Source organism: Felis catus, chromosome A1 (assembly GCF_018350175.1).
Source record: "Felis catus isolate Fca126 chromosome A1, F.catus_Fca126_mat1.0, whole genome shotgun sequence".
Classification (NCBI taxonomy): Eukaryota; Metazoa; Chordata; class Mammalia; order Carnivora; family Felidae; genus Felis; species Felis catus.
This window is the reverse complement of record NC_058368.1, coordinates 146704635-146728992: the sequence shown is the minus strand read 5'-3', so window position 1 is coordinate 146728992 and position 24358 is coordinate 146704635. Positions and strand designations below refer to the sequence as shown.

At 36.5% G+C, this 24358-nt stretch overlaps 1 protein-coding gene across 4 annotated transcripts in view; it reads right to left on the bottom strand.

Moving 5' to 3' along the window:
* VCAN (versican) overlaps positions 1 to 24358 on the bottom strand; it is a 120937-nt gene that overhangs the window by 3300 nt on the left and 93279 nt on the right. For 3 of the 4 annotated variants that reach the window (XM_003981130.6, XM_003981131.6, XM_003981132.5), the window contains 3 exons: positions 13979 to 14123; positions 8392 to 8574; positions 6758 to 8246 (listed from right to left, as the gene is read on the bottom strand). In XM_003981130.6, the coding sequence (XP_003981179.2) occupies positions 8119 to 8246; positions 8392 to 8574; positions 13979 to 14123 (456 nt within the window). In that variant the 3' untranslated portion in view covers positions 6758 to 8118. Of the gene's footprint in view, positions 1 to 6757; positions 8247 to 8391; positions 8575 to 13978; positions 14124 to 24358 lie in introns of those variants that run through there. The other variant, XM_045033290.1, reaches the window with a different exon arrangement.

Sequence of the window (24358 nt, the reverse complement as noted above, 5' to 3'; positions counted from 1 at the left end):
TTATGCACGTTTATAACGTGACTCCTATTCTATTCTTCACTCCCAACTATAAGACAAGCATTGAAAACCATACCTGATTGTGATTTCAAGCTGAGGAGTATCATTCTTCATTTTGGAAATTTAAGGCAGAGAATACAACCTCAGGACCAATCAATTGCCGTGTGGCAATTTTTATGCACAGCTGAGGCACAAAAATGACTGGCAGTTGCGACAATCACGTGGTTAGTGTTTAGTGGTTCTAAGGAAGGAACTAAAGCTATAAACTCATAAAAGCATCTAATGAGATGCTACAGAAGAAACCCAAAGAAACCATCATATAGGGTTCCAGACTGTAATGTAGCATGCCCATCCTATGATTGATGTGAACTGGGTCACTTACATAATTTCCCTAAAGAGATACATCTAAAACACTCTGTCAGTCAGAAATCCAGTAGGAAACAGATGACACAATCAAATTGGATAAGTTATAGACAGTTGAATAAAGGGACTATTTCTAAAGGTGGGCAGCTTAAAGAAATCACAATTTATAGGGCAATACCCCTGGGCCAATAATAGTGGGGAGGTCTTACTCCTCTAGTCCTGACTGGTCAAGATGAGAGAACAGCTGGGAACGAGGAGGCAGAGGAGGGATGTGGAGATGGAGCCTGGTAGAAGCTAGTGACTTTATTGAGGAATAGAGGCAGCCTATGGTAATCCTACAGGGTTTAGAAGAAGCCAAGAAGAAACACACACTGAGGTCACCCTTCTGTTTCCCTCTGATCTCCTAACACTGCTCCTCATGGCGGAACCCAGTGGGAGCAGTGTGTATAGTCAATTTCACAGGTCACAAAGCAGGAAGAGAAGGGTGGAGAGTGTATCTGGAGGGGCGAACCTATGTCCCACTAAGTCAGATAGCATTTTTAGTCTTCCATTCCTGCCTTGTGCACAACTAGTACAAGGGAAATCTGACTTTTTATCAGAGACTAAACAGGAGGCAAAACTGATGTAATAAAAAAAAAAAAAAACTTAAATTTAATGATTGATTTACTTAAGATAAATATCAATTTTTCCATTCTTCTTAAGCACATAATACCTAGAACAGGGTTTTTTGTTTTGTTTTGTTTTCCCAAAGCATTTTTCTATGCATATAAAATTTGATTTTATTTTGTTGGTCATAGGTTCTGAAGAATTTTGAGCTGGAGAATGCCAAGCTCTTATTTGCATACTTGAAAGAATATCATAGTTTAAAAGATGATTTTGAAAGAAATGCATCTAGAGACAATAATATATGAGGTATTGAGGACAGTTGGGGAAAAGAGGTGATGGATGTGAGAAACTTTCAGAGGTAACATTAATAGAACTCAATCCTTGAGTGAATATGAGCATTAGATTATGAGTGCAGAGTAACTCTTAGACTCCTAGTTTAAAACAACAATGTGCAGATGGTTAGTGGGAGGTGTGGACACTGGTTCAATTTGGGACATGTGGACATTACTGTACCTACAAAATCCAGCCAACTGGGTACATACCCATCACACAAAAGAAAGAGATATGGAATTTACCATAATGTAGGACGTAGTTAAGATCGTGGTTATGAGTAGAATCAGGTAAAGATGGAGGGCAGAGCAAAGAGATGGCCGTGAATGGAGGCTTTGGCAACAGCATTTTGAGAAATCAGACCTCTTCCTGTTTTAATGCCATTGGTAATCTTTCCCATGACTGTAAGGTCTATAAAGGACAGAGACTTGACCTGTCTTGTTTGTTCCCAATATCTAGCATACTGCGTGGCACATGGGAAGGGCTTACTGCGTATTATTGAATGACTGGTGTGTTCAATTTTGCTAAAGGGCAGGGGAGGGGTGATCTGATTTAGGAACTGGAGTTATTCAGAGATCAATTCAATCCCAATGATTGTCCCACGTATGCCTCTTTTAGGGCTCCCCAATGAATCTGAATTTCCCTTTCATGAATGACTGTTGCTGAGAAGTTACAATATATCTTCTTTGCTTCTATTTCTCAGTTTTTAAATCTGCCATCAGAATGATTCATTGAATAATGTAGTTTTTAATTCCTGCCTTTCAGGTTTTGTTTTAGGTCTATCCTTTAAGGAATTAATGTTTTAAATTATGCTGCTTTATTCAGGTTTTTTTTTTCTTTTTCTTCAGAGAAAGGTTATCTCACTTTTTCTTGTAAAACCAGAGGTCCATTCAAAGTTTGCATAGTAATCATCACCAGACTGGTAAGACATATATGCTCATAAATATGGATAGATAGTGTACTAAAAATCTTCAAGTACTTGAAGGACTGTGTATCTTAAAGCAGTAGTCTCCAAACCAGGGTTGCTTACCCCAAGACTTCCCAAAGGGTACATGGGCACATAAAGGGAAGCAATTTCCAGAACTTGAATTATGATTTGGCCTCTTTCCTAAAATTCATCTGTCTAAGGTGTCTGTGGTGGAGGCTGCTGGTTCTACTTTTGCATCTCCTTGATCTGTTCTCATAAATTTTAGAATGGATCAGAATCATCTGGTGTGCTTGTGAAATCCTACGTTGCTCTCCCCATTACCAAAATTTCTAATTCAGTAGGGCAGGGCCTGAGGATTTGCATTTCTTAAAAGTTTTTATGTGGTGCTAAAGGTTTTGTTTCAGGGACAAGCTTTGAGAATCAAAGGCTTCAGACAATTTACCTTTTCCCACATTATAGAAAACAACCACCACATCAAACTCAATTCTAATCCATCTTGAGTCTTAGAATGCATTTCCACGGAATGTAAAAACTATGAGCAAACAGAAGGTCAAATCAGAATAAATTATTCTGATGATAATGTACAAATCAAATCATGTTTAAGTCTGGTGCTTACAAAAAAAACAAATAATAAATAAGACGGGCACCTGGGTGGCTCAGTTGGTTAAGAATCCAACTTCCACTCAGGTCATGATCTCGTGGTCCATGGGATCAAGCCCCATGTCAGGCTCTGTGCTGATAGCTCATAGCCTGGAGCCTGCTTCGGATTCTGTGTCTCCCTCTCTCTCTCTCTGACATCCCCCAACTCATGCTCTGTCTCTATCTCTCTCTCAAAAATAAATAAACGCTAAAAAAAAAAAAAGAAAGAAAAGAAAAAGAAAGACTTCATTGAGATGTCAGCTGAAGGGCAATTGAAAATAATTTTGATAGACCACTATGCGATTTTTGGCATATAATTCAGAAAGAGGTAAAAAAATAGTGAGTAGCATTGCATAATAAAATTATGATTTCTATCATTTCCTTCTATGACAACAAGTTTCTCGGTGTTTAAATCTATAAAAAATAAAATAGGAATAGAATTGATGCTAAGCCATGACACATTCTAATTTTTAAGAATATTTACTCACAGAAATGTGAACTGGGAAAAACAGCTCTGATCATCTCATTGAGATACATTTCTAATAAAATTCTACAACTTGTATAATTATCTTTTAAGTTTTGTAAGAGTGTAATATTGTTTTGATCAATTGTATATAAGAAAATTATAATGATAATACAAGAGATTTTAAACTTTTATACCTTTATGTTCACAAGAAAAATTAATTAACTTTTAAATATAAATTTTGATGTATATATGTTTGATAGCTAAGTCAGTAGAAGATTACCAAGCACATAAATATATATTTGGATAAAATTCCAAGGGGGAAACTGAAATAAGAAAACAAGTCCAAAAACAAGAAAAGAAAATATAAAATGCCTGATTGTTAAAAGCAATCTTCAAGCATGTTTTAAATGGATAATCATAGGTATGAAACCACTATGGTATTTAGATTCCACTAAACATATTTAAAAGAGTAATGTTACTTGTTTATTTTAGAATGGCAATATTTAAAATATGCCAAATATAACATCCTTTACAACTATTTGACTTTGTGATGAAAATGTTTTTGTTGACAACTTAAAATGTGATGGGCATATAAGTTTTAAATTTTTATTTTAGAGTAAACACTATCAAAAATCATTTAAGACTTCCTGCTTTAAGGCAATAAACTTTAATCTTCAGCAGGGATCATGTGATAGGCTTAGACAGAACTCAGCATTAAATTTTAACGAAAGCACAAGCTTTGCTTGTTCTGTAAACACCTCAACAAAACCCATTTCTGTTCTTGTTTGGCATTTGCTCTTTCTTGTCCAGCTGGGATCCAAACATACAGAAATGAGTGATAATGGGAAAAAGATTATACAATCTTGAGTGACTCACTCAACAACCTTTAAAAACTTTCTATTTAGACTTGTTTTACAATTTTTTAAATGTTTATTTATTTTTGAGACAGAGAGACAGAGTATAAGCAGGGGAGGGGCAGAGAGAGGGAGACACAGAATCTGAAGCAGGCTCCAGGCTCTGAGCTGTCAGCACAGAGCCTGACGTGGGGCTTGAACCCATGAACTGTGAGATCATGACCTGAGCCGATTTTGGAAGCCCAACAGACTGAGCCACCCAGGTGCCCCAGACTTGTTTTAGAACAGAATCATTTTGGTGAATTCTGTTTTGTTTAGCAAATGGAAATTGCAGCATAAGAAGAAAGAAAGAAGAAAGAAGAAAGAAAGAAAGAAAGAAAGAAAGAAAGAAAGAAAGAAAGAAAGAAAGAAAGAAGTACAAATATAAAACATTGCTGTGGGCATTTCTCTTCAAAAATGATTTCATTGCATTTATATTAGGAAACACAAAAAAGAAACACATTACAAAACATTGACGTCGTTGAGTCTTTAGCCACTTGATAATGACATATTTGCCTTCTTCTAAAATATATACCCTGTTGTAGATCATTTTCTTGGGAGACATTCATGCTCAGGTTATGCATAAAATCTACTCAGAACCTATTACATTTGTTTTTCTATTTCCAAACTCCATAACTTTATTTTACATGATATATGGCTTTTGGACATTAGCTCAAGGCTAACCCAGTTCCTATTTCCTGTACTGTATTGAAAATTCACTTAAGATCAGAAAAGGTCTACTTTGTATCACATTAAAATGATATATCCCTCCCTATATAATCTCTTACTTCTTTTCCATTTCAGCTACTCTGGAAGACTACCTATTCTTAATAGCCCCCAGAGGTAGGGGCATATTCTTCCTCCTGATATGTAACCTAGACTTTAGAAACAGAAAACCACCTCTAGCTGACTTTGAGTGGTACAAATATCCTCAAACTTCCATCCAAGTATTCTGGGTAATTGAACATCCTACAGACTCCATTATTTGCACCTAGATCAATAAAAATATACCCGATGGGCTTATAAACATCTAATAAGGGTGTACATGCACAAGTAATGCAAATTCATATCTACTCTCCAGGGTAATTTCTGTTTAAAGTTCTGGGTAAAAGATATGACAGACTGCATTGCACATTATAAGGACAAGATCAGCAAAGAGAAGAAGAGATTCTATTCATGCCCAATTCCCATATATTTTTGACATTCCAAGAAAGAGACCTCAAAATAATTTTGAACTCACCTTTGCCCTTTCTGATATCTTCGCTACAACTGCAGAACATATCATGGATTTGTTCTTCCAAATTATCCATAAATTTATCGAATAGAACAAAACTCTAAAATAATCCCCATGGGATGTACCCCGCATAAAAAACTTTATGTGGGCAGAGATCTGTCTAGTTCATTCATTGCTGAGTCTCCAGGGCCCAGGACAGTGCCTGACACATAGTAATGACTTAAGAGTGAATGAATGAAAAATGAAGAAATGGATGGATGTCTGGGTGGATAGAAACTTGATGCTTTTGAAATCTTCTGATCACTTTTTAGATAGGATCTTCTAGCCAGTAATTTAACCTCCTAAACATATAACAATTGGAACATAATATTTTACATTTTTCTTGAGAATATCATGCAGACTCTGGAAATGACCTGCATTCACTACAAATTAATTATGGGACTTTGGACAAAGGACTTGAGTTCTCTACGGCCGATCCCTCATTCATCAGACAGTAACAGCACTGCTCTCACAGGCTGCTGGGAGATGATGCACTTGGCCTGGTTCATAGGAAGCATTCTGTAAACATGAGCCATCACTTTTCCTATTGAATGCATCTTTCACATTTGAGATTAATGGGTAACTATGTAGATGTAAACACTATCAGCATTACTATCTGAATTTTCACAGGTACATATATAATCACTTCTCTGCTAGCCACAAAATCAGTTCATCCAAGCCAGCAGCTTGAACTTTGTGATGGAACTAGGGTGTAAAAATGTTGGTGCATTTAAAGTTGTAAATAACCAGACCAGTCACAACATAGTAAAAGAAGGATTTTAGGTTTCTTTGGTGAAACAAAAGCAGGTATAAAAAGTTACAAAGATTTTAGATTTTCATTCACAAAAAAAAAAGAAAGAAAGAAAGAAAAAAAAAAACAACAGTCATTCACATTTTACACTATACATATTATAATATAAATACAGGAACGTATTGTGTGCATTGCAAAGAAAGAGGAAAATTAAAACCTAATAGGTCGACACTGTCATTCTGTGCTCTGGAACACCTAAAGGTGGATCACAGTGTGACAACCAAGGAACTTACTTAAAGCCACAGAGAATGATGGTAGCTACTGTTGTTCCTTCTGAGCCAAAGGAGGTTTCGCGAACAAGAATCCACGTTGGGTCTGCTCGTTTTGCATTTTATTTGTTGTCTATTCTCCTCAAGGTTGTTCTAACTGAAATTAGGGAATGGCTCCTAAATGCCTTCTTTCCACTACAGGGTTTTCTTTAAACATTAAATTAAGTGGATAATGATTCAAATTCATCTTCAGCAGTCACTTTATTCAAATAAAGGGGAGAAAACACAGTGGGAAGAAACAGGGAGAAATGTCAACATGTACACTCCACCTAATAGGAAGAAATGCCCACACTCTCTCTGTAGCTCCTTGCTTAGAATGGGCAAACACCATTTGCTGAAAGCTATACATTTTCCACTCTTTTCATAATAAACACTGGATGCATTCTATCCATCACATTATTTAATCAGGGACAAAATACCTAGATTATATGGCCCCAAACTGTGTGAGGGAAGCATAAAGGCTAACACTGAAAAATAACTAGCACACTAATGTCAATTTTCAGGTTTGGGGGAAAATAACATCCAATAAATTAAATCAGTATGGCTTACTTCATTTATTTATGTATGCTTCACAGCTGCAGCATTCATACATGAACATTCAAAACTTTATAAAAGATTAAAATGGTTATATATACAAAATTTCTTTCTTTGAATGCGTGTTGTTGTTTTAACAATCCCCACCCCCCTCCATAACCCTTAGGTCTGTATCCATTTGAAATGTGTTGATCTGTAACGTTGTAAGTTAGTGTTATGAAAGCCATTAAAAAGGAGACCTGGTTGAGTTAATAATTAGCACTTTGACCCCTAAAAAATGCTCTTGGTCCTAGAAAAGTCCTCCATTCAGGCCTTTCGTGTAAGTGAAGAGAAAGGAATGCAGCAAAGAGGAGTTCCACGGTGCAGTCCCTAGTTCTGTCAGGATCCTATTAGCCAGGCTTCAGCACCGCTTGGAAGCAAACTGCACTTCAGGCTGACGTGGTGCAGTGACCTATAAGACCTTGTGTTTGTTAGTTGTCTAGGAAAAGCCGTCCTCGGTCTTGCTGACAAAGGGCAAATGAAACCATTTCCAGCCTAAACAAACTACAAAAAGCAGCCGAACCAATGATTAAAGACCTCTGAGGCTCCATAATCATCATTAAATATGCCCAAACTCAGTGTGACTTTTTTATTTTATATACAGGATTAAAATCAACATTAAATCATCTTATTTACATTGCCATTGGTGCTGAAATTGAGCTTTTTAAATAGTACAGTATGCTGGTATACACTATAAAATGGTCTGCACTGGAGGCGAATAGAAAACTAAAGAAATTAGATAGGCTGGAAACGGTTACTTTCTGCCCTCATTTTCTTTCATGTTGTTAGCCTTCTTACTGAATGTCAATACTTTCATTTAAAATGTTTTGGGAGTGCAGCAGCCCCAAATGACTGGACGGTGGTCCAAAAATCCAAACCAACTGATAATACTTCTCGAGGTGATAGGAAAGGCACAGGAAGTTAGGACTTTGGCTGCAATGATGAAAACACATGTTCGCCATTTGGGGGGTCAGCGCCTGGACTCCTGCCACCTCCGGCTCCAACGGTGATCATGTTTTGATGTATTTATTGAATTGTCCTTTGCTGATGAGGAATTTTTAAAGTATTTCTTAGAGTAAGTCCTTTGGTATGCAGATGCTACATGGAAGGAAAGAAAGAAAGAAAGAAAACACAACAATATTACTTGCTCCATACCCTAAACTACCAATACCGTAGCTGTAAAATGAGGGTGTCTAGTAGCTGTTAGAGCACGGTTGTCCATTCTTTCTAAAGTACCACTTACGGTTCATGCAGGTAATTTTAGGCATAGCCCATCTTCCATTTCCTAGGCAACGGATAGTTGGAAGGTGGCGTTGAATGAAACCATCTTTGCAGTGATATCTAATCAGGGAGTTGATTTCATAACGAGGTTTCATCTTTCCAAAGGTCTTGGCATTTTCTACAACAGGGGGCTGGCCGCAAGCAACTGAAGAAAAGTAAATTGGGTTATTGCCAAATAATCTAAATATTTCTATTAGTATGAATCTTTTGCTTTCTTTCCTTTTTTACGGTACCCAATCAAGCACCTTCAGCAAAGGCAATCATTTAGAATTGAAGAATTGAAATTTTTCAAGAGCAAAAGCGAAATACTGAGACTCTGTGCCTAGTTTCAATCTCAGATTATATCACCTTTAACTGTGTTTTAGTAAGGAACCACTAGGCTAAATGATCATATATTCATCTACCCATCTGGAAGGGCCACTTCCAAATTAAAAAGCACCTGTCTCATGCCAACATGTGGCTTATCGGTGTTGTCTCCATCAGTATCTTAAAGTTTTTATTTATTATATGTCTTCAGTCGGAAAACTAATGGGTTTGTGAGGTTAAGGTTAAAAACTATCAATTATATAATTCACTTACACTTGATTCTGTGGTATGCTGACACATTAAAAGTTGTCATTGTCAATATAGATTTCTTTCAAAGCTATTTATAGATGAGGACTTATAATATGGCTAAAATAATTCAATGAGTACGGTATTGGGAAGGACAGGCAAATAGACCAGAAATGGATCCACACATATAGGCTCGATACTTGACAGAAGCAACATGGCAGAACAGTGGAGAAAAGGTAGTTTTTTTCACTTGGACATTGGGTATTCATATGGATAAAAATGAACTTCATTCCCTACCTCAGGGAATACATGGGAAATTAATTTTGGAAGGTTTAAATACAAAAATATAAAAGGCAAAAACCTTAAAACATTTAGAAAACAGTGTAGACTATCTTTCTGACTTTAGGGTAGGTAAAGATTGCTTAAGACACAGAAAGTTTTGAACCATAAAGAAAAATGCAACAAAAGGAAGAATTCTGTTCATCAATAAATACCACAGGGTAGGAGTAAAAACAGTCTACAAACTGGGAGAAGATATTTGCAACAGATAAAATTGCCAAGGGATTACAAAACAGGATATAAAAATGACTCCTATGAATCAATATAAAAAAGAGAAGTAATCAATTTTTAAAAATGAGGAACAAACATGAATAGAACCTTTACAAAAGAGCTATAAGTGAATGCCATATAAGTATATGAAATGATATTCAGGGAAAAGTATCCAAGTAAACACAAATTAAATCACAACAGATAACATTTTATACCCACCAGATTGGCAAAAATCTCAAAGTCCAATAATATCAAATGTTAAAGAAGATGTGGGGTAACAGGACCTCTCACATATTCCTGGTGGAAGGTGCAAATTGGAAAACTAGTTTGGAAAATAATTTGGCATTTTGTAATAAATTTGATGGCACATAAATCCTATGACTCAGCAATGTCACTCCTGGAAAAATACCCTATGGAAACTCACAGAGGTCTACCTGGAACAAATTGAAGAATATTTATAGAAATGTTGTCTATAATAGCAAAAACACTCAATATAACCTAAATGTCTATTGACAGGAGAACTGGTAAATAACATGTTATATAGTTAGTTATACATAAAATACTATAAGCAGCAAAATGAAGAAATACAGCTAAATGTATCAACATGGATAAATCTCACAAATAACGCTGAACAAAAAAAGCAAGTCACAAAATACATACAATATGATTCCACTTGAAGTTCAAAAATGTGCAAAACTAAACAATTTGTCGTTTACAAATACAAGCATATGTGATAATACTAAAGAGGAAAATAGGAGAATGAAGTCATTATCTATGGTTGGAATTGGGAAGTAAACAGATGGGACTGTAAGGAATCTGCAAAATGATCCAAAGATGTGTGGATAGTATGCACTGAGGTGTTCTCTAAAAAGTGATGATTCCAAGAACAACTAGCATCTATTCAAGAACAAGACACTACTGAGAGAATCCTTGAACAGGGAGGGGAGGTTAAAGCACTCCCCTGCAGCCCAGAGACGAAGACAGACTCCATTAGCAGGATAAGAGAATGGCTAACCATTGACCACTTTGCTCCTCCACCAGGAGTGTGCAGCATCAAGCGAAGAGGTCTTCTCTGAGCCTCAGGTTCTTCCAGTTGGAAAAAAGAACGCCAGGAAGAAAACCAGCTTCCCCAGCATTGTGGGATGCTTTGTGGGAGCCCTACTCTGATGTTGCACCACGGGTATTACAGGGGAATCTTTGGGACTCAGCCACGGGGAATCTGACTATGACTCCAAAGAGGGGGAGGGGTCTGAAACAACCAGCACATGAATCTTCGTAGACCAAATTCATACCTGCAGTGCCTAAGTAGTAATCCCAGCCAGCAGCATTGCTTATCTGCAGAGCCAAGTCAGAAGTGCACTCTGACCAGGGAACATATCTGCCTGATTCAGATCCTCAAATGAGGAGATTTGCCAGCTCTAGAGCTTGGTTTGCTCACACCCAGGCAAGGTGCTGAGTCACAGCCTCATCTGTTGCAGACAGTGTCTTCCAGCCCCTCAGACCAGAAGGGCAGCGGCAACTCCAAATAACCCAATTAAAAAATGGGCAAAGGGTCCAAAAAGACTTTCTTCAATGAATATACACAAAGGCCAAGAGGTACATGAAAAGATGTTCAAGATCAGTAGTCATTAGGGAAATGCAAATTAAAATCACAATGACATATCACCTCGTGCCTATTGGAAAGGCCATCATCAAAAAAAAAAAAAAAGAGAGATAAATACTGGTGAGGATGTGGAGAAAGGGGAACCATTGCAGGATTGTAAATTAGTACAGCTACTAGAAAAGTAGCAGGGAAGTTTGAGGGATCCTTAAAAAATTAAAATAGAACTGCCATATATCCAGTAATTCTGCTTCTGGGAATATATCCACAGGTAACAAAAACACTAATTCAAAAAGATATCTGCACCCTCATGTTCATTGCAGTATTATTTACAATGGCCAAGACACGGAAACAACTGAGTGTCCATCAATGGATGAACAGATAAAGAAGTTGTGGGTATATATACATACATATAATGGAATATTATTCAGCCATAAAAAATGAGAAAATCCTACCATTGGAGACAACACGAATGGGCATTATACAAAGTAAAGTAATTCAGACAGAGAAAGACAAATACTTACACGTGGAATCTAAAGCAAATCTAAAATCTAACTCTAAATATGTGGAATCTAAAACAAAAAACCAAACAGACTCATAGAAAGTGATCAAAATGTATGAACTTCCAGCTTTAAGATACATAAGTAATAGGATGCAATGTAACACAATGACTATGGCTAACAATGCTGTATGATATACAGGAAAGTTGACAGTAAATCGTAATAGTTCTCATCACAAGGAAAAAAATGTTTTCCCTTTATTCTTTTTTCTTTCTTTTCTTTTTCTTTTATCTATGTGAGAAGATGAATGTTAGCTGAACCTACTGTGGCAATCATTTTCACAATTTATGTAAATCAAACCATCATGCTGTATGCCTTAAACTTATACAGTGATGTATGTCAGTTAACTCTCAGTAAAATTGGAAATAATGGCTTTTATATACACATATTATAATCCTCTTCACACGTATTTAATTAAAAGTATAATTATTTAGGTCTGTATGTTTAAGGATGTCTAAAACATGTGAAAGGAGAAATGAGTCTTTTATAAAAGTCTATAGACATTTATAACATTCCCCAGAGTATTTGATTAACAAAGAGTTAAGTCTATATGAATAAAAATCAGACAAAAGAGTGACAAAATACAGGAATCTTTCTGTTTGGTTTGGTTTTCTCCCTTAATCAAGTAGAACCAACGTCTTACAAATCTTTTTTCCCATCTGGAAATGTAAACCAGGATGCTGTTTTTGTAAAGCCTGTGTAGCTATAGGGCAGTGGTCCTCAAACTGGGGCAGTTTTCTCTCTCTCCCTCCCTCCCCAGGGATAGGTGGCATGGTCTAGTGACGCTGATGGTTCTTACAAAACAAAGGAGGAGGATAGGGGGGTGGAGAAGAACGTTCCAGGCATTCATTGCATGGAGGGCAAGAACACACACTTGCAATGCACAGGACAGCCCCCACAACTAAGCATTACCTGGGCCAAAATATTAACAGTGCTGCTGTTGAGAAACCCTGCTTTAGGAAAAAATAACATGGGGCATACAAGAATGCTTGGATCACAAAGGGAAAGGCATGACTCCAAGGAACATTTGGAGACCTAAGAAGGCAAACATGACATTCAGAGAAAGACAAACAGTTCATTAAAGACTTCTTACACTAGAAACAGGGAAAAGAGCAAATACCTGATTTGCTATTTTCACCAGTCCCGTGGCAGAAGTGCTGAAGTAATGCACAAAGCCAGGGAAGCTGCTCAGACAGAAAGGATAGTCATAATAAATTCGACTTTAGATAAGACAATAGCAGAGAGAGTGACAGGGCTGACAGCTGAGTTTCATCTGAGCTCTGTGTATCTCAGTGTTTTCTTTCTTCTGATAGAATTTCTTAGTATTGGGGTTTAAGTTGTTCCTAAAATATCTGCAGATTGTGTATTTTTAGTTCACTACTTTTATATCCAAAGACAAATGAATCCAATGAAATTTATATTTTGCAATTGTACTCTTACTTGATGAAAAATTCTAGGTCTAGAGGCTAAATTTTCATATTCTAACACCATTATCAATTGTGAAAGGTTAAAAAATTTTTATGGAATTCCTGTTTTTTTTAAAGGAGGACGTCTATACAGTGTGCCTCAGAAATTCAAACATATTGGTCAGTAATAAACACTTTCTAAAATCAGTGTTCTTAATTTTATCTGTTTAATGTTGACTAAGCAATTCTTGCTACAGAGCTTACATCACAAATGTTTTTATTTTAGCAGACGTTGAAGGTATTCAACAATAGAGTGACGCTGCTTTTGTTCTATTGTTTATAAACACATAATGAGCTCCTACAGAAATGATTATAAACTTCAAATGCCTACAAAATGAGGGAACAACCCTAGTGAGGGAGGGCAATGGTTTTTAAGCCCCAGAACTTCAAACCACTGACACGTTCCAACATGGACCAAATGGTACCAGTTCTTATTTTTCTACCAGAGTAAAAAAATCCAGATTATCTCATGATATAACCCGATTCTTAGATGTTGACTTTTTTTTTTTTTTAATTTCTCCTCATCAGAATAAACAGGTGGACAGACTCTTGGGCTGGTACTTTGTTTTTCTTAAAGATACTGCCAGGTAGTTTTTTGCAATACGAATATGACATTGTTATCTTAAGCATCTGAAATCTAAGGTAAAGACATTACTGAAAATGAATTTTGCAAATGTATTGGAGGAGTGAAATATTCCATAAGCAGCAAGAGATGCCATATATGACATCCAGTTTGTGTCTTGAACTAATGAAGTTTATTCATCTTGAATTTGCTTGATAATTGAAATGCAGATTAGGTATGCGTTATTAATTGATCATTACCTGTTCCTTTCTTGCAGGTATAGGTGAGATGATAATTGCAGGGAACATCATTCCACTGGCCGTTCTCATGCCAAATGATTACAACACAATCTTCTCCAGCAGAAAAGAAGCTGTCTGGCTGGTTGGGCCTCCAGTTCTCATATTGCTATAAAAATGGAGGAAGAACAGAATTAACTACTTGATAGTCGAAAAGTAGCAAATGATAAGAGCAACAGAGCCATTACATTGCAATGGAATTAGAATGACTCAACAGTTTTTGTTGAACTATCTAACTGAAATTATTTTAATGATAAAGAAAAAAGCTTTTACACTCTGAGTGGAAAATATACGTATTTCAAAGTCTCTCTACAGCACACGTGTATTTTTTTTTTCCTTTGGCAATGAGATACGTCTGAGAAATTTTGTTCTAGATATCCTACATTTCTAAATATGTAATGAATGCTTGACTTAAGAAATTTGATGTTATTATTATTAAGTGTAACAATATTAATGGGAGTGGAAGTAGAGAAAAAAAAATCCATAATCTCATCACTCTGTCATGTTTTCTCCCAGCCCTTATGGGCACATGTAATTTTGTGTAATTATAATGACAGTGCAATAAAATTTGTATTCTTTCTTTTACCTCTTTGCCACTATAAAGTATGTTTTCTTGCCTTATTTAATTGATTGGTTTTATCTAAATTCATTTGTTTGGTTAAGAAAAATTGAGACATTTGCTAATTTATTTTTTATACTTACCCAATATACATGTTTCCGTCATTTCATATTCAACCTTCCTTAGTAATTTTGTTTTATTTTTTTATTAAAGTTCTTACTTATTCATTTATTTTTATTTATTTTGAGGGAGAGAGAGAGAGAGAGACAGAGACAGAAACAGAGACAGAGACAGAGAGGCAGAGAGAGAATCCCTAGTAGGCTGCACACTAACAGTGCGGAGTCTGACGCACAGCTCATTCCTACAAACCATGAGATCATGACCTGAGCCAAAATCAAGAGTCAGAAGCTTAACCAATAGAGCCACTTAGGTGACCCCTGAATAATTCTGCTTTAGATGTGATTCTTATATGCACTATACAGTTAAGTTTTGCTTTACAATATAAATCTGGAAGTTGTTTTCTCTCAATTGGAACACTGACCACAGTTAAGCATATTGATACAAAAGACAAACTGCTAAAAATATATCTTGCTAGGAGCGTCTGAGTGGCTCAGTCATTTAAGCATCTGGGTGGCTCGGTCATTTAAGTGTCTGACTTTGGCTCAGGTCATGATCTCATGGTTAGTGGGTTTGAGCTCCTCATGGGGCTCTGCTTCATATTCTGTCTCTCTGCACCTCCCCCTCTTGTGCTGTCTCTCACTCTCAAAAATAAATAAATAAATATTAAAAAATAATAAAAAGTCATATATAACTTACTATAAAATATATTTGTTTTTCTTTTATGTTTTTCTATTGATTTTCTTTTTTAATTAAAAAAATTATTTTTAATGTTTATTTTTTGAGAGACAGGGAGAGACAGAGCACGCGTGGGAGAGGGGCAGAGAGAGGGAGAGACAGAATCTGAAGCAGTCTTCAGGCTCTGAGCTGTCAGCACACAGCCCAACACGGGGCTCCAACTAGAGAACCATGAGATAATGACCTAAGTCGAAGTCAGACGCTTAAATGACTGAGACACCCAGACGCCCCTCTATTGGTTATCTTTATAACTGTATCTTTAGATGGTATCTTTTGATTTCCCAGTCTGGGCAATGAACTATAACCAGAATTATCTTTTGCTTTCCATCAGAATAACACCTGTCATTTATTCAGCACCTATAATGGATGAAGCCCTCTCCTAGGTACTTGGTATGCATTATCTCTTACAAGAATCCAGTAGGATTTGGAGAAACTTGGACTTTGAGATGTTAAGCACTCAGGGCTCTTGGGCTTACATTCAATTTCTTGTTACCTTAAAATGTCTCCATCATCAATAATTGTATGAAAAACACAGTCCCTATGTCTGTTGAAAAATTATAAACTTCAGACTATAATTAAGAGAGCAATTTCCTAGCCTTGGGTCTCCTGATAACTAGAATGTGATATGGGACAAGTTTGTTCAGTATCTTTCTGGATCAACTTGAGAATCACTTTTTCAATATGCTTTGCATGCTATCATGTTGTACATCACATCTAATGCTACCAAATCTGATAGAGTCAAACTTTCTTCACTTGGTAGAGGGACAGATTCAGATTCGTGTGCAATGGCTGAGATGACTATCTTTCTTGGTCCTACAGATCTATGTCTTTTCTTGAATTAAATTTAAAATAAGTTTGTGGCTTGAATTAAGGGATTTTATTTGGGAAAGATAGAGAAAAAAGAGTTGTATTTAAGAGTAAAGCCGTTGTTTCCAACTCAGAACATGCCAAACAAACAAACAAACCAATAGCACTGTGGCTACTTTTATATCTTTTAAAAATGTATAATAAGTATATTAGACAATATCTGATTTTTCTTCTCAGAAAAACAAATGGCTTTTAAAACTTTTAAGTATGGTAAAAACCTTGATCTTTGATAAAATAATTTGTGAGAAGATCTAAAGTTTGAAAGCCTCCAGATTAGGAGACCTGCTACTTTTCCTTCAACCTCTTTTCCTAGCTTTGTTTTAAAATCCTCCTCAATCATGCCAAAAATTAAGATCGAGATAAGGAGATCCCCACTATATAAGAGTCTTTGAAAAGCGATAAAATTGCAAAGAACCAAGGGAAGCTTAATAAAGGTGTGGTTTGTGTTTGTTTGTTTGTTTTTGCCAAAACACAGAATGAAGGGTGTTTTTATTTTTCTGGTGGAGATCCAGAAATTAAATGGATTGAAATCCAACTCTAGTAGCCTGAATGGTACCACTGAGTAACTGCCTTGATGGCCTTGGGAAGGAAGATCAGAGGATCCTTTGACTGGCAGGTCTCCCTGAAGCCAGGAACCGACATTTGCTCTAAAAGGGGTTGCTAATTATTTCTCTGTTTTCCTTTTCTTTGCTTACTTCCTTTCCCTTATCATCTCTCACCCTCCACCCATAAAGCCTTTTGTTTTTGCTTTTGCTACTCTTTTAGATAGATAATAAACAAGGAAACAGGAAATGGAGCAACAAAGCAAAATAAAAGTCATATTCAACCTGTTGCTGATACGTAACTAAGTTGTCTTTAACAGACCTATTAAAGCAGCATCAAAATAAAAATTTAAATTAAATTAAATTAAATTAAATTAAATTAATAAGCAAAGCAATAGGAATTCCTTAAAACTAACAAAGATCTGTATTGGATATTTTCTATAGCCAAAGTTCCAGAGTTCCTCAAATACTTATGGATTTTGGCGTGCAATCATTTCTAGGTTACTTTCTAACTAACCTCTTACAGGAAACACGTAAAAAAGTCCTCAAAGGTGGAAAACTTTCCCACACATCCACAGGATATGCAAACTGTGTAATGCTCCCTGAGTCCTTGTCCCTACACACACTCCCAGATCTCTTGTTTTATTTGTCTTCATAACAATTAACTTCCGATGTCCTATATAATTTATTTATTGTATTTTTTTTTCTCCTTAATAGAATGTAAGCTCACTGAAGACAGGAACTTGGGGTTCTTTTGTTTACTACTTATCCTCATTGCCAGGAATTATGCCTGGCACACACTGGTATTGTTTAATAAATAATTTGATAGTTAGAAATAATGAACAACAGAGTGTGTTGCATTCTACCCTATCCACATCTACTTCTAAATGTTTCATTTCTTTTACAGAGAGGGAGAGAGAGGCAGGGGCAGAGAGAGAGAGGGACAGAGGATCGGAAGTAGGCTCCACACTGACAGCACCAAGCCCTATGTAGGGCTTGAATTCAGGAGCCATGACTTCATGACCCTGAGCCAAAGTCAGATGCTCAACTGACTGAGCCAATCAGGCACCCCCACATCTACTTCTAATCAAAGATGTTGCTCACTGTTGGCAAATGATACGTGAGACAGACAATAACCATTCTGGAAAACAGTTGGTGATAGACATCAAGAACCTCAAAAAGTTCCACCACTTACATCCCATAATTCCACTTCTAAAATTCTATCTTAAAAAAATAATCAGAGATGTGAACAATAGTTATCTAAAATATTAATTATACTAGCAGCAAATGGGTAAAAATCTATAGAGTGAATATATATATATATATATATATAGTCTGTATATCTTGTCTGTGAAGAATATATAGGGAAATGGAAAATACTAAAAGAAGTTTTAAGTTAAAATTAAAAAGCAAAATACAGAAAATATGCAATGAAAAGCAAAATACAAAAAACATGCACTGATCCAAATTTTACACACACTCTCAGATATCTAAGTTATATGAGGAGGTAATAGTTTATTCTATATATTCTTATATATTTTCCACTTCCCTAAAGACAGCGTGAATTATTTTTCTAATCAGCAAAAATGAACACTATAAGATGGTCTATGCAGCTATCAGAAAGAACTTATAAATTTCTTAGCTAACCTTTTTCTAATCTAACCTCAACAAATATCACTTCAAGTTACTAGTTCCTGGCCTGCCGTGTATTTTGCAGCTGACTTTTCCTCCTGATCTGAACAATGACTGCCTCATTTTCACACTGAAATGAGATTCAGATTCCATGCCACTGAAGTGATTCTCAGGGCTTAGGCTGCCCAGACTCAGACCTCTGGTAAAAGATTTAATTGTTTTGGGTGGGAATTACATTGGGCTTGCAACAGTGATTGAAAACCTGCGTTCTGTGTTGTTGCTTGGCAGAACTGGGGCTTAATGGTGCAGGACCAAATTTTGGGTCTGTGGTTTTTACAAGAATGTTGGATACCCACAGGCATGTGACACTATTACCTCATATCTGATAGCTCCATTGTGCAGATTTATTTTGGCTAAGATGCTTTGATTTGGCTCCATGTTATTGCCAACCTAACTTTAGCAAAGGAAACTCCAGTTTTCTGAATAACTCTTTGTTTCCTCCTGAATTCTTTACAGCTTTATTTTTAATATCACTTGCAGGGTAAAGGGTATAAAAAAATAAATCATTGACTTCAGGTTTAATAATATATTTTTTCACTGAAGTTAAATATTAGAAAGAGATCTCTCCTCAGAAAATCAGTTCCAAGTTCTAAGAATGTAATAGAGCCTCTCTCAAATGGACAGTGTCTTATACACACAGAAATGTAGATTCTCAGAATGGGCAGAGAAAAATGCCCTACTCCCATCTTGATTTTTTTCCTCCTCATTTGGAATCATAAGCAAACATCCTGGCTGGTCTACCCTAGATCAACCCTCTTCTAGGGCTGGACAGGCAAACTGAGAAATATGCCAAAAAGCCAGCACAGTTTACGGAGAATTCATTTCAACACCATTGACAAAAATAAATGCTGATCAGACTTCTGCACATTTGTCTGTGTCTCCGAGACTCATGTTCTCCAACCCAAACCCCAAACTCTCGTTGCCTCCCCCAAGGAACAGAATAACATCAAGGCTATGTCTGAAAAGAGAACTCTAAATTACTTTGCATTTTCATTCTTTCCTGATGGCAGAGAAAATTAGGACATACAACTTAAGTAGTTGATATAGAGGAAAGCCACTTCAGATATATAATTTTCTACGTGTTCTATAACAAACTCGCACTTTATGAAGAGATAATTATTTTGTATCCAGTATGAAACTGCTTAATGTTGCCTATTATATGGTAAAGTTGCTCCTAGAGTTCCCGTTAAATGACTGTTCTCTGTCTCTGTAAAAAACCAAAGTGCCAAAAGAGACAACTATTTCAATTAAACTGGATTTTGTAACTTTTCAGTTGTTTTCTCTTTCTTTTTCCCCCCAAATGGATTTGAATACATCAGCTGCCAAAGGCATAAAATGATTCAAAAAACCCTGGCCCAAACCCAAAAGCTACGCATGGTTCTCTCACATGAAAATTATCTCTACAAACCAGAGAACTCATTTGAACCAATCTTAATACTGAGAGGGAAAACTCAGAACTGAATTAAGTTACTCATCAAAATCTATCAAACCTAATAAATACTTAGCTTGTTTTGTTCCAAATAATCTGTATTTTATTGTCAAGAATTTGTTTCTGTCTCACATTAACATAAAAGCAAAAAGTTAACCTGCAGGTCTTCTGGAGAACACAGGACCTCCCAGCCTGCCAAAATTCTTCACTCTCAGAGAGTGACCTCAATTCCACAGACCTAAGAGGGACTTGACTAATTTTTGTCAAGCAGCATAGCTAAGGAGCTCTTCTCTCTCCTCAGCTCTTTGCAAGTCTTCCCCTGGATTCCATAAACACACTGGGGGGGGGGGGGGGGGGAGGGGTAGAGTGTGTGTGTGTTTGGGGGTGGGAATGGGGGTGGAGTGTCGGCTTTTGAAAGTTATCTTGCAAAAGTAATCTACTAAAGTTAGACAGAGTTTAACATCCTTTCAAGATGAATTTCTGATTATATATAGTTGGGACTCTAGGAGTCCCAACTATCATTCAGAGATACCAGGGGATCTTTTATCTGTAAAATACACACCACAGGGCCTTGATCAATGGTGCTAACATCTCAGCAGATAACTAGTATCACAAGCACGAACAAAAGAAATTGATGGTAAACATGTAATGTGACTAATTGACATTTTCCTTACACAGAGATGAAAACTGCCTTTTTTCCAGGTTAAAAAGCCATTGTTTCAGAAATATAGAAGATTTAGAAATAAACTTTCTAAAAAAGCTTTGTTTTGCTTTAAAAAAGGAGTTTGCTTGGGTTCATGGCTCTCAGTTAAAGAAAAGAAACAGGATATCCAGTATTAATCAGTTACTGCTGTGACAGTCCTATCCCAGCTGGTCCTCTACTTGATACATATGTAAGCAAATCAATTTATGAAGAAAAATGCAAACAGCTAGGTGGTGAAAAGGAAAAACTGGAGTAAGGAAGGTTCCTCAACCACGGAATGACTTACTCTTACCCCTCTATGCAACATTCCAAATAGTATTTGTTTTTCTGTGTCAAAATTTTGTATAAATCTTGTAAATTTGATTCAAAAATGAAAACTTTGAAAATACAAGATTCAAAAATGAAAACTTTCTTTCAACTTCTAGTGGAGAAAGAATCCCCGGAACATTAAACTCTTGTTTTTAAATCTCTTCTATCAGCTTCTTGAAAGGGAGAAGTTTACAAAGCAACAGGTCCTATCAAAACTTAATTGATAATGAACTCTTCTCCATAATATTTGACCCATTTCAAATTCTTCTCATTGATAGTTTACGATTTCTTAACTTGGTCAAATAACTATGAAGAATAATCACTGGGCACTAACTAGTTCTCCTAAAAAGTTAGATACTCTGTTCAGAATCTCTTGATTTCTTTTCATCTCTATTAAAAAGAAAACAGAATTTTCACAGACACTAGATAAAATTGCAGTTCATCTTTTTGTGAGACACAAATGTGATATTTACCACTATTACACACACACACACACACACACACACACACACACACACCTACAAATACAGAACTTCCTGGCACTAGGGAAGAATTATCTAAGATCTTTAGAAATGTCCCTATTCCCACACACCTGGTGGCAGATAGGTTCCCGCCATAAATATGATCCAAAATGGTTCAAAGTTTAGCAGAATAAACAGCAATAGACCTCTGGAAATGCAAAAACTGAGCTACCCACCAGACAGATTTGATAGCTAATTGAACAATTCTCACACACTAGCCAGCCACTAGATACACTTCAAATTTGTACCTGAGGAAAAAAAAGTACGAATTATTTCATCTTGTGAATCTTCAGGGTATCTCATGTGTAACTGAAACTGCAAAACTTGAAATCCTGAATCTGCAGCTGCCAAGGGCCTTCTTTCATCTATCTATATAACTATCATCTACCTATGCACACTTTTTGCTATAATTTTTCAGCTTAGATACAGTCACTTTTTATTCTTTAAAATTCACTATAATTTAAATTATCTTAAATGGCCAATTAAAGTCTCTATGTTTCAGAACTATTATGGATTTTGCCAAGCACATTTAAATAATCACACACATTCCATTGGTAAAAACCATTCTTGACATTTGCCCAGTGAAGCTCTCCTATGACATAATATTTTATTGTAATTGATGGGAGAACATACTAAATCTAACAGTCCAGTCGCTGCTTTCTATCTACTCTCCCTCCCCCCAAACACTGCTAATTTAATTCTCTGTGAAAAGCTTTCATAAGAAAACCAAAAATGTCCTCTAGGTTCACATACCAAAGTAAGTTGCCAAGGAAAACTTTCCACTGTGTTCTATTACTGTGTATAAAGTGAAGATATGAGAAACGTTGGCTCTAATATTTGCCTCAGTTGCTAGGATTTTACTAAGCATGTGACTCTGTGTGTTAACTTCACGCTGCGTTTGAAAAATTATCTAATTTCACATTTAACTTTCAGCTTCACAATAAGTATATAGTATATTTTAAACTCCAGACTAAAGGAACTTAATTCACCAGGAATACTATTCCTTCGTAGTTCTAAGTGGAATTCTGGGAATGTGAAGTTTTGAAACACAAAATACAATATGACCACTAGGTGGTGATATCCATCTATTAATATATCATGAATTACCAACTAAGTTACTTAAAACAGAATTTACAATACCCCCCCAAATCATGATTATTTACTTCATGTATCAAGATGAAATGATTATATGTGAAATGTTCTCTCAGTTTTGTGAGGGAAAGCATGAAGAGAACACTTTGCTAGAAGATGGACCTCAGCTAAACAGTATTTAACAATGTGATTGCATTCTGTTCCGTTACAGGTCATGGCAGCTATAATCCGAATTTTCAATCTGACTAGAATGTTATCTACAATAGTTTATTTTTCTCCATTTTTTCTTTTAAAATTATCAGATTATTTATATTTACATCAATGCTGAAACTGCATCAGAAGCAAAGTAAAATCTATAATACCCACCTCAAATCCTTACAACAGGGCAGATTATAAACAAACACGTATGTGCTCAAATTACTGCCTGCGGTGTGATTCACATTTAGTTTTTTTTTTTTTTTTGTAGGTAAAAACTTACCTAGACTAGCCATAAAACGTGGTACCTGTACTAAAAGCTGACTTCTGTGTGCAAACCCCTATCATCACCTGCAAGGGACAGCGCCATGGCCGTATTCTCAGAGCTACAAGTATTAGCCAAATGCCACTGATGCCAAGGAGAAACAGATAACCACAGAGTATAAAAGCCAACTCCACAAATAGAAACACTTTCCCAAGAGGACCGCTTACCCGTTTGAAACGTTTGAAACGTATGCTGATAAGAAACCACCTTTTCACAAAATAAAGAACTCAGAGTAACCACTCTGGGTTACCCTCAGCCTTTCAGAACATAGGTCAACCAGTTATCTGCAAGGAAGTGAGGAGCACTACTTATTACAGAAATCAAAACATTTGGTAACTTTAAAATGCCTTTTCTCCCCCTAGATGGCTATGCTGCACAATAGGCGTTTGTTTTCAGTCTGTGGGGGGGTACATTTAACTTTGCTTTATTCAACTCCTAGGGGGCAAATGACCTCCCTGCGAGGTAGAGATCTACCTCTTCTGATCCTTGTACTTGCTTAACGTTACTCCAGTCTGGGTCCTTATTTATTTATGTTTTAAGGGAGGTTATAGTCTTGCTGTTGTCTTTTAGTTGAACAACAAAAAGGAAAAGAGCAGCTTTGTTTTAAAGGAGAAAGAGACATTTGTTTTGCGTCACTGCCCTGGGCTGGTAGGCTGGAGTTGGATCCTACAAACATGAATATGCTGAAGGGAAGAAAAACTAACTTGGGGTCTCCTGATAGCTGTTAAAATGGCAATATGCCCATTATTTTCCTAGCTGGCAAGTCTCTGTGCGGGAGAGACAATCTGGCAGCTCTTGAGTACAGCACTAATCTCATGTAATAGCGTGAGCTCACTGCCCTACAAAGCTGTAATTATCAACAGCATTTTCTAAAGGATGTGAGTTCCTCCCACCGCGAGAGCACTTGGAATGGGGGAGGGGCAGGCAGAGCCCCACGGAGCCCTTTGCATTTAACCCCCACCTCGGAAGGAGCCAGTGGGTTCCCTCACCCCAAGCTTGTTTGCGCAGGTCTTCAGGCAGGAAGCGCTAACGATCCAAATGCAGTGGGGAACTGCCAAAACCCATTCCACAGTTTTGTTTGCCTTTTCCATGAATTGCCTTAAAGTAATTAGCAATTAAATTTAAATATCTGTACATGATTTTAGAGTTTCATAGAGCTGCTGGGAAAGCATCTGTGAGAAGGAATTGATATTTTTTTTTTTTTTAAGGAGAATCTTGTCAATTATGAAATGATTTTCCAGTGATGGTAAGTGTT